This window comes from Pinus tabuliformis, chromosome X, assembly GCF_031772625.1.
Source record: "Pinus tabuliformis cultivar Carrire ecotype Pingquan chromosome X, CPIR1, whole genome shotgun sequence".
Taxonomy (NCBI): Eukaryota; Viridiplantae; Streptophyta; class Pinopsida; order Pinales; family Pinaceae; genus Pinus; species Pinus tabuliformis.
The window spans coordinates 1514432021-1514444163 of NC_142308.1; the positions used below are offsets into that span (position 1 = coordinate 1514432021).

At 35.3% G+C, this 12143-nt stretch overlaps 1 protein-coding gene across 1 annotated transcript; it reads left to right on the forward strand.

Annotated features, from left to right (window-relative positions):
* Positions 1-3683: 3683 nt before the first annotated feature.
* Positions 3684-7040, forward strand: LOC149145808 ((+)-alpha-pinene synthase, chloroplastic-like). The gene is made up of 10 exons (XM_089453076.1): positions 3684-4025; positions 4141-4343; positions 4435-4547; positions 4656-4864; positions 4953-5047; positions 5322-5420; positions 5514-5729; positions 5960-6098; positions 6222-6470; positions 6577-7040. Exons 1-10 carry the CDS (start codon positions 3759-3761, stop codon positions 6874-6876), a joined length of 1890 nt encoding a protein of 629 aa, XP_089309202.1. The 5' UTR covers positions 3684-3758; the 3' UTR covers positions 6877-7040.
* Positions 7041-12143: the final 5103 nt, after the last annotated feature.

The following is a 12143-nucleotide window of genomic DNA, read 5'->3' on the forward strand; positions in this document are numbered from 1 at the left end:
TCCTCATCTCGTAACGGCTTCTTCTCGCACTTTCTCCTTCCAAATGTTATTCTTTTTCCTGCTGGCTGAATGTTAATCTCTAGAACTAAGTTCCTTCATGTTGCCACAACTTATCTTTGGTTCTATCCTTGCATCGTGGAGGGGTTTGGTTGTATAGATTTCCGCTTGAGCAGGTAAATTTCCCGTGATTCCATCTCTGCGTTATTAGTTATTAATTTTTCTTTGCTTAAGTATTTGCATTGAGACTAATTCTAGTTGTTTTCCACGTTTTTGACAGGCCTTTCCTGCTCCAGGTGCAAAATCGTTGGGTTTTCATGTCCAACAACTGGAGTTCATATTTCTTGGAAATTCCCTTACCGGGTATACAAGTTTTGGACAGTTTTAGTTAAGAACCCATTTGGGCTTTACTTATTTTTTCCATTTTCATACTAGCCAGAAGTGTTGATTCTGTTGGCCTGAAGGTTATTCGATGCAAACCCATGTGTGTCGGTTTTCACGCTTAGAGCCATAGTCTCGACTTGTATCTTTGAGAGTATAGTTTGTATAAATGTAACGAAGGTTAAACCCTAGTATGGGGTTTAGTTCTGTATTCTGCTATTTTCCATTACACTAAAATGATGATGTAATTTCTGGTTCTTATTTTAGAATAATTTAACTCTATTCATAATGCATAAATGTACCTGTTCATGTCGAAGCATTTTTCTTCTCTATTTAACATGTAGCACAAATATCTTTGGGTTTACTATGCACACCATTTGTGGTATTTTGTACTTTCAGTTCTGGTTGCAATGTTTTCTAGTTTAACTGTATCTAAACTGGGTTCTTGGATTGTTTCGGCTCTGCCTTCTAAGGATTGAGCAGCTCTCGTAAACGTTACTATCATTTCCTTCCTGAGGACTATGATATATTTCCCGCTGTGGTGCCAAGGTGGAATCCTCGTTTCTCCGTGACCGGGGTTTTTCACAACTTTCCTTACCACTTGTTTATTTCTATAATCTTTAGAAGAAGATGGTTCCTTTCCTTTACAATATTTAATTTATATTTTTATTAATTATTAGTGAACAATTTCCCCTAATTTCTTTTGGGTAATTTAACTTCAGTGAACGGCATTAATGTAATACATTTTATGGTCTTATGAATTGAATGAGGGTAATTTATTTATAGCTTATTGTTTCTATAGTTTGACTGTCTTTTAAATTTGTTGGGTATACGACCAAAGTCCCACATTGACTAGAGGTGGGGAGGATCATGGATATATAAGGATGGACAAATATCTCCATTGGTATGAGGCCTTTTGGGGTAATTCCAAAAGCAAATCCATGAGGGCTCAGGCCCAAAGTGGACAATATCATACCATTGTGGAGATATGTGGTGTCCAGAGTCCTTACAAGTGGTATCAGATCCATGCCCCGAAGTTAGCCAAGTTAGCAAAGTGGATGAATCCTCGGAATATCGAACGAAGGTGGTGGGCCCCGGTAATATCACGATGGGATCCGTGGATGAGCTCGGTTAGACAGGCTGTGTGCTCCGGATTCTTCATGGACGTGTCCTGGTCCCAACATGGTGAAGAGGAGTTGACCTGGGATAGAGCAAGCTCTCGAGGCAGGTGGTGTTCCATGTAAGGCGTGTGCTTCCAACGCATTGGAGCGGAGAATCCTAGTTGGTAGAGAGTGGACGGATGGATAATCATTTGAGGGGAGGCTCGATGGTCCTTTGTTCGAGGGGAGGATTGTTGGGTATACGACAAAAGTCCCACATTGACTAGAGGTGGGGAGGATCATGGATATATAAGGATGGACAAATATCTCCATTGGTATGAGGCCTTTTGGGGTAATTCCAAAAGCAAATCCATGAGGGCTCAGGCCCAAAGTGGACAATATCATACCATTGTGGAGATATGTGGTGTCCAGAGTCCTTACAAAATTGACAGTGAATACCTTAATACCTTACTATTTTACTGTCCTTGTATTTAGAAGTTATTCTTCAGTTTTTATTGTTTTCCTATGGTGACAATGCATAACCTAATTAACTTCCAGATTTACTATTTTTTCCAAATAAATGTTAATTTACAGGTCTAGTGTCTTTTATTTCAATAATGAATACCATCATTAATCTATAATTTTCTATACAAACCATTCTTAACTACTGGAATGATATTTCTCCGAATATTTAACTTGCTTAAGAAAGGTAACATGTGCATCATGCTATCTAGAAGATTTTCTATACAAACCCTTCCTAACTACTGGAATGATGTTTCTCCTAATATTTAACTTGCTTAAGAAAGGTAACATGTGCATCATGCTATCTATAAGATGATCTCTGTAGCTAGATAGAGTTATCCGATTATATTTATCTGTCTCGCTTTTCCCAGTTGTACTGGATTTTTAATTCTCTAATTATTTTGCCTCCCAAGCATCCTCTGATTATTTTGCCTCCCAAGCTTGAGACTGGCACTGCTCCTCTTGATGTCTCCCCTGAGCTACTCTTCACAGGGTTTCTCCTAAGAACCCTAGTCTTGAATAATAAGAGATATTTGGTCTTAACTAGCTACTATATCACTGGCCTTAACGAGAGGTAGCTACTATATCATTGTCTGTCTTCCTAGCATAGTTAATATTTTTATTTATTTTTTAATATATTGAATATCTTGGTGGTCTCAAATGCCCCCCATCCTCTTGATCCGTTGGAATAATCTTTTCTTGGAAGTAATTAGGGTTGGGGTAACTTCCGAGTCTAAGTGTTTGAGAATAAAACTGTCATCCTTTGATAATTTATTCTCACTTAAGTTTAATCAAATAATTACTGCCATAATTGAGCATTCCACTTTTCAAGCATTTAAAACAAAATTACTATTTATATAAGATTAATCAATATTCAATTTGTTTAAAAATGTAGTAGATAAAAATATTTACATATATAGAAGACATCACAATAGCGCTTAGCATAATTAGATTTTATCCACATAATTTCTAATTAATAACCATTTTACCAAAAAATATTTTAACAAAACACCCTATATCACTATTTATTTTATACCAAACAAACTTAATTCTATAATTATAATATATAAAAAAAAAATATTAATTTATTATTAAATTTATTTTAACCATACATTTATTAATTTAAATAAAATATTTTTATAACTTTTTAACTAATTTATATTAGTTAAAAATATAAATATTGATTTACTATTATGAATTTCGAAATTTATAATAATAAAAATTAATAATAATATTTTTATTAGGTTTTTGTTAATGTGACTCATCTAATATAAAATAGTTAAGAATGTTGTGACCAGGCAAGTTGATTTACTATATATGACCTTTGAGCCTACTTTGTTTTAAATTTAGAATTAATTTTTTTATTTCTTTATCTATTTTAATGATTTATTTATTAATTTTAATTACATAATTATAATTATTAATTTATTTCAATAATAAATTTATTAAAATCTTCACTACCTTCATAATTTATTGATTACCTCTTAAATCGTCACGACGTATGGATAGAATTTCTTCAACTTATCTTAATATTATAGGTATTGACTTCTCTGCAACTATAGTAATATCTCCGTAGAAAAGTGTGACATAGACGCCGTACATGGTAATCAATAATGCTGAAGTGATGTGAGTGGTGACATGGTGGGGGAGCAAGAAAGCTCTATATATGGGCCACGGCAGTAGTGTTCCACCGCATATATTTTAGTTCGTTATCTTGAGCTATCTACATAGGCCAAAACCTGTCATAAGCCAACAGAAATGGCTCTGGTTTCTGCTCTCCCGTTGGGTTCTAGATTGTGTCTGTGCAGAACGTTGTTCGGTTTTTGTCATGGGCTGAAGGCTATCCATAGAACAATACCCAATCTTGGGATGTGCAGTGGAGGGAGATCCTTAAGTACACCTTCTATGAGCATGAGTTCGACCACCTCCGTTTCTAATGATGATGGGGTACCAAGACGCATAGGTGGTCATCATTCCAACCTTTGGGAGGACGATTCCATAGACTCTCTCTCTACGTCCTATGAGGTGGGTAACTAGCAACTTCATCTGAATTTCTTCTTCTTCTGCATATTCCTTTTCTCGTTCACGACTAGTTCATGGATTAATTTTCTGCTCCAATTTACTACTGTATATGGTTCAGGCACCTTCTTACCGTGAACGTGCTGATAGACTTATTGGGGAAGTAAAAAATATCTTCAATAAAATGTTAGAGGAGGATGGAGAACTTTTCAGTCCCCTCAATGACCTCCACCAACGCCTTTGGATGGTCGATAGCGTTGAACGATTGGGGATCGATAGGCATTTCAAAAATGAGATAAAATCAGCGTTGGATTATGTTTACAGGTCTGTCCGTCATCATTTTTAATCCATGCTTTATATATATATATAGATATATAGTACACGCGATTATAACAAGAAATTATTTGCCCGGCAGTTATTGGAGCGAGAAGGGCATTGGACGTGGGAGAGAAAGCGGTGTGACTGATCTCAACTCCACCGCCTTGGGTCTTCGAACTCTCCGACTACACGGATATACAGTGTCCTCAGGTATATGGGGGTTTTATTAATTAATAATTACTCTTTGAAGTTTTCATTATAACTGAGCCGGCATTTACGTGGAGACGTTGCCTGATGTTACTTATACATTTATGCCAGATGTTCTGTATCACTTCAAAAACGAGAAGGGGCAGTTTACCTGCTCTGCTATTCAAACAGAGGGATACATAAGAGACGTCCTCAATTTATTTCGGGCATCTCTCATTTCCTTTCCTGGGGAAAAAGTTATGGAGGAGGCTGAAATCTTCTCTACAATGCTTTTAAAAGATGCCCTACAAAAGATTCCGCCCTCCGGTGTTGCACAAGAGGTGAGGCAGTAATACGAATACCACTTACCATGATATTTCATTATTTGTTGCGACCTGTCTTTTAACGTTTCAAATTTGTGGATCGCAGATAGAGTATCTTCTAGAATTTGGTTGGCACACAAATCTCCCAAGGATGGAAACAAGAATGTACATCGACGTATTTGGACAGGACACTATATTTGAGTAGGTTCATCAATTTTATTTCCACGTTATAAAGTCTGCAATGTTATTTTTTTTTTGTTTATGTGTAGTTCAATGCACAAATACTACTCGCAGAGAAATTCAAAATCTTACTATAAGGTCTGAGCTGAAGATGGATGAATCTGAATATATTGCATGAACAAACACAGCTGGGCCTGGCCATATGACGTTGTTTGTCTTCCTGGAAATCTGTATTTTCGTAATTTAGTATCCATGTAAAATTTTCAATTGATTCCTGATGCAATTTTTGGTTTAGGACGCCATATTTGATCACGGAGAAACTGTTAGAGCTTGCAAAACTGGAATTCAACATTTTTCACTCTGTAATAAAGAGAGAGTTACAATCTCTCTCAAGGTAATGAGCTGTCATTGCATATCGTGTGCAAATTAATTCGATTTGAGTCTTCAAAAATTCAAGAATGTAAAAATGTGAAGTTTATATGTGTAGATGGTCGAAAGATTATGGGTTCCCTCAAATAACATTCTCACGGCATCGTTACGTGGAATACTATACTTTAGCAGCTTGCATTGCAAATGATCCTAAACATTCTGAGTTTCGACTCGGATTTGCGAAAATATGTCAAATTGTCACGATTCTCGACGACATCTACGACACCTTCGGAACAATGGAGGAGCTCGAACTCTTAACCGCAGCATTTAAGAGGTGATAATTGCACTTACATAGGGAAACCTATTTTACAGTGTAACCTTAAGGCTCTCTGGTTTTTGTTGTTCATATATATATATAGATCCCCACACACATATACCTACCCTCTCGCTTTCAAATAAATTTACTGTGAAATTAAGAAAATGTATATTACGAAATCGAGTGAAGCAATATACCCTTTGCATAGAGAAACCGACATGACTAAAAAATGTGTTTATAATGATCAGATGGGATAAGTCTTCTATAGAGTGTCTTCCAGACTATATGAAAGGAGTGTACATGGCGGTTTACGACAACGTAAACAAAATGGCTCTAGAGGCGCAGAAGATTCAAGCACGAGACACTGTCAGCTATGTTCGAAAATCTGTATGAAGAACAATAAAACATACATATTCAAATATTTCTTTGTGAGAACCTTAAACTTAGGAGAATGATTTAACTGAGTGATGATCAGTTAATTTTGTTTTGCTTGTTCTTGTACCTGTTCAGTGGGAGGCTTATATTGATACGTATATGCAAGAAGCCAGGTGGATTTCCAGTGGGTATCTTCCGACGTTCGAGGAGTACCTGCAGAATGGGAAAGTCAGTTTCGGCTCTCGCATAGCCACCCTCCAACCCATGCTGACGTTCGGGTTTCCTCTTCCGCCTCGCATCCTGCAGGAAATTGACTTTCCATCGAAGTTCAATGATTTGATATGTGTGATCCTTCGACTGAAAGGTGACACTCAATGCTACAAGGTAATCCCCATAACCTTTTATGTCAAAACAAATGAAGTGGGATATGTTCTGCAATAACAAATGAAGTGGGATACATATTATAGTGACATTGGCATGGTGAATGTAGGCTGACAGGGCGCGTGGAGAAGAGCCTTCGTCCGTATCGTGTTATATGAAAGACCATCCTGGAATAACAGAGGAAGATGCTGTGAATAAAATCAATGCTATGGTCGATAACTTAACCAAGGAACTGAATTGGGAGTTACTTAGACCCGACAGCGGTGTTCCCATCTCTTACAAGAAGGTTGCTTTTGACATTTACAGAATTTTTCGTCACGGTTACAAATACAGAGATGGGTTCAGTGTTGCCAGCATTGAAATAAAGAATTTGGTGACGAGAACCGTCGTTGAAACTGTGCCCTTGTAACCACACTTCAAATGTACAATAAGTTCCTGAACCTTGATGTTGAGTACGGATGTCAGGTTCATTAGTCAGCTAATAAAGACATCCGTCTCATTCTATTGAGGACACGTTCGAATTGGTTGGGAGCATAGAAGATACAATATTACTACAATATAAAATGTGTGGCTTCATGTCAGTCTATTTTACTTGGATATAGTGAGATCATCAATCTAGAGGAAGGGATAACCCTAAAAGCACCGTACGTGTAAGCACAGTAGACCATGTAAGCCGAATTTAAATACAGGAAATTGATTAAACCTGAACAAAAGAACATAATCAAATTTAAATAAACTAACTAATAATACTGCATAATTCATATAAATATGAATGTTAATTTATTTCAATTTTAATTTTAAAAATATAAAATATTATAATTAACATTTATAATTGAATTCATACGGACTTCTGTTTTCACTGTTCTTTGGACTAAAGGTCAATTATTGTGTTAAACCGTAGTTATCTTGCATCTAACTTGGACAAGTTTACAGATGAAAATATTCGGTGTACATTCGCACAGGACCTTTGCTATTGAAGGTTGTGAGAGTGTTTTCTTACGCATCAATTTCGAAGGAAAATTCGGACTGTCGTGGTTGTAAGTTTTTTTCCCTTTAAAATCAAATAAACATTTATTGGTTTCAACTCCGGAAAAATCCAAAAGATAATCTTCTTGCAGCATGCGTAGAAATATTGGGCAGCTAAATATAGGTGGGAAAATTTTAGAGGTTAATATGTTTTTTCCAAAAATAATATTGGTCCTTTTTTTTTTTTAAAATTGATTTGTCTAAATTAAAAAATTAAGAAAAGGTACAGTCCACGATAATGGGTACCTTTATTTGATATTCAATTTATTCAACTATCTATAGTGAATGCATAATCTAGGAGTTCCATTTTTCTCCTTTACAAACAATACCCGTGCGCCCCTTGTCTTTTTCTCATTCAATTTATGTTTTTTCCCCTTGTCTAAACTAAAAAAATAAAATAATGTAACAAAAAATAATTAGAAATTTGAATGTATCCATAAAAATATAGCCAAACCTTTTATAACTTAAATGTTAGGGTTAGTAAAATTGGTCAAGGTTTCTAACATTTAAGATAAATTTTCATCATTAAAATTTTCCTAATAGAAGAACTAGAATGACTTCATTGCTTTAAATGATTTCATTACAACAGTATCATTTTGCATTTGTTCAATACTATTATTAGATGCAATGAAATGGTATACATATTTTATTTTTAAATAGTTTTTTAAAATGGAACTAATTATACTATAATACATTGTTATCTCTCATTTTTTCTAAATAGGTTAAGGTTTATGTAACCCAAAGAGCTCTCACATTAGGCTGGACCAATTTAAGGATATAAGGATTACATGTTACTCTAAGACTTTTTTGTATTTTGTAGGTAATCTAAAAGAGAGTGTGTTATTAGGTTTTCATTATTGAATGTATTCCTACTAGCACTACAATATTTGAGACAATATTTGCTTTTAAGACAATATTTGAGACAATTTTTGGGTAAATTGTCTTAACTTGAGAAAAAAAACTAGCTTATTATCTTAAATATTGTCTTTAAGTGGGTGTCTCATATTATTGTCTTAAAAAATGTCTCTAAAAAGACGACAGTATATAACACAAGTATTATTGTCTCTCAAGAGACAAATTCATTTCTTTCTCTCGAGAGACAATAGTTGCAATTAAAGAAATATTGTCTATAATATGTCTTTCACCCTACTTATTGTCTCTTGAGAGACAATAAAAAATTATATTCAAAGATAATAAAATATCACTTTTGTCTCTTTAGAGACAATATAAAACAATCAATCCAAAAAAATATCTCTCCATTGAAATAAATCAATATGAAAAGTATTTATTTAAAAATAAAATTACAATATCATTGCTTAATCCATGGTATGTCACAATGGAATCGAGCCACCAACCTCATTCTTATAAGGCATGAACTCTTCCATTGAGATAACAACCTTTAGAGAATTATGATTAGTGATGTCAAAGGCCTCAACACATATTCTGTAGAGAGTGTCGAGTCTTAACCACTCTTCAATACATTGGAAATAGTTTGGTAACGTCCTTGCAATGATTTTTACCCACCAGCTTGCGAGCTTCAATCTATTGGAGCTAGCATCGAAGTTTGTTCTATATTTGTATTTTCGAAAGAGTTGCAGTATCAAGTGCCATTTCTGAAACTTTGAACATGGTGCTCTTCTTTGATGACCACTTCTATATTTTCTCTTCATTCTCCAATCTAGACATGTTCTCCCATTGTTGCTTCAAAAATTGTCACACTGCTCTAAGGGAAACCCTTGCTAGGCACTTCTGCAAAGAAAATCTTAAGCCACCAATTTATTCATACAATAAAATCCCTACTAATATTAGTAACAATAATGTTACATGCAATACCTACCAAAAAATAATGGACAATAAATAGTGTTGATTCTTATCTCTATGCAGTAAAAGGTTTAACTTATAACCAAATATCATCAATGTTATAAAGAAAACTAAATATAAGGGTTAGGGCTACACAAGGTATGAGTTGGAGCTACACTAATATAATATTTCATAGAAATTTAGGATAATTGAACACCCATTATCATAGTGAGCTATAAACCCAAATAAATTTGAGCTTTAGAACCAAACCGAGTATGATATGGAATTTGCATCAATCCATTATGTCATTGAAAGTTCCAATTATATAATTACCACTACCATCCTGAGCTCGGTCCTCATTTATTTTATCTTCTGATTTGAGATTCTTATCTTTGACTAAATGTTAAATGCCCGCCTCATCCTTATTTATTTTATACTCTGATTCTAGATTCTTATCCTTGACTAACTGTTAACTACCCAACCTTATCATTACACTTATCATCGTGAACCTAAATTTCATAACCATTCTTCATTTGTAATGCACCTCCATCTGTCCACAATAATTCAACATTGTCATTCTAGGAAATGGAGCTAAGATCCAAAAATAAAACAAAATTAAAGATCATGAAATGTGTAATGTTGGAGAAAAAATCCCAAGATAGATTTTGAGATGCATCAAGAACCATGTAATTCAATACTCCATCAAATAATCATTCTTGGAAAAACCATCAACAACATTCTTGTGAAGCAAGTGCAAACAATATATTGATTCTTAGCACCATCTAGCATAGCCCTAACCATACACAAAGTCGTATTCTTAACCCATACATGAAACTTGAATACTATGGAGTTATGATGCATGCCTGAGCCTATGTCCTTGTGCAAAAAAATTACTTTTATAAAATGTATTAAGGGCATAATGCATGCTTAATTATATGTTCAACCAAAGTAAGCAATAAACCACAAAATTACATCGCTGACATTACAATCGGGCATCATGAAAATGGGAAACAAGCCATCCAAAATAATAATAAAAAGTTGCATAATGAGCAAACAATGTAGAACAATACTATTGCACTCTTGGTAGCGTAGTGGGATATGCAAAACATAAGAAAAAAATAACCCACTCTGGAAATAATGTCAGTGTGATTGATCCAGGTGGATATTGGTGGACACCTGCCTATTCCACTTGAACCCTCACCATTGTTTCTTTCATTTTTTCAATTTCCTTAATTGTAGCACAGCTTACTATTTTTGGCAGTTTTTCAGGTCCTGAACTTCTCGAGCCGTTTTTTGGCAAAATACCTCTCCGAGGACTACAATTGCTGACATAATTTCCATAACAATCGTCAACAGTTTTTTGCCAAAAAAATGTTGTTTAGGGCCTCAAAACGGCTCTAGAAGTTCACGACCCGAAAAACTACCAAAAATAGTAGATTGTGCTACAAGTAAGGAAACTGAAAAACTGAGAGAAACAATTGTGAGGGTCGAAGTGGAATTGATTTGTCTTTGTATGATTATTTTTTCTTGCTAATAACAATTACAAATTTATAAACATGTGCATGCTTATTGCTTCTTGTGTTGAGGTTTCATTAGCTATTTGTGCATACAATCAGGTAACTTTATTTAAGTTAAAAAAACATTCATGAGAAAAATAGCTTCAGAAACAAACAATAAACATGTACAGTGCAGCAAACCATCAAATAGAAACATTAACACAATGTTTTGATGGAGTTCACCCCTCATGGGCTACATCTCGTTGGGCCAGCTTCCATGGCTTGGGCCTCTGTATTAGCTCAATGTGGAAAAAATGATATTTACAAAGATCTATGGCTCCTGATACCTGTACCAATGTGTTCAGAATGTCCAAATTAGCCAAGAACACCTCTTTCTGAGCTCATTTTAGTCGAAATTGACTTCTCTAGGGCTCAGTCAGTATTTTCCTACAGTTTCTCCTCTAAATTTGGAACATCTGCAGTTAACCCTACTAAATTTCATGGGAGGCACAAATTTGGGGGAAACACCGAATTTATCACCAATTTAACTGCAGTTAATTAATATATAAACTACACTTAACTAAATTGAATGTGGTATTAGTGCTAAGCACAAACTGTGGCCTTCAATGACAATGTTGGACTGTTCACATGGAACATTTAAGTCACATTTAAAAAATGCGGTTATGTCTGTCAGAACCGTTGGAACTATGGTCAGAACTGTCAAGTTAACTAAAAGTTTGGGTTGTGGTGTTCACATGTTCGGTTTGCAGAACTGTTTGGTTGGAGCCACCGACGACTGTGGCGGTCTATTGTATTATGTTCACATGGGGGTAGGGCTAGCCTGCGGGGTGGCATTCCCCTAATCACCAGCCTTCAAATAGTTATAACTTAAATACATGTCGTGAACACAATGGTCAAGTGAAATCATGTAGAGCGGATGGTTAAGGCTTGAGGTTGGTATGCGGTAGGTCGTGGGTTCAACCTCGACCACCACCAATAAATTTTGCTCCATAGTAGACCACCAACCAAGCCCTTGCGAGGTACCATGTGGCGGACTTTGGGCTTGCCATGTGGAATTATTCCACTGGTCCAAAAATGTACCAATAAAAAAGCACCAAATCACCTATAAAACCTAACCATATGGTGACACTTGTTCGATCCTGATTCATTGTTGACCAATCATTGACCATGCCTAGTCACTTTCCATATCAGTGGTACGGACTACTGACTGTGCAGTGACTAGGCATTTTTTTTAAATTTCACAAGTTTAGAAAAGCCATCAGAACACAATAACTTCCTCATACGAACTCTGTTTTCAATGAAACAAGTTGTGTTATGATTGTTCTTCAGAGAC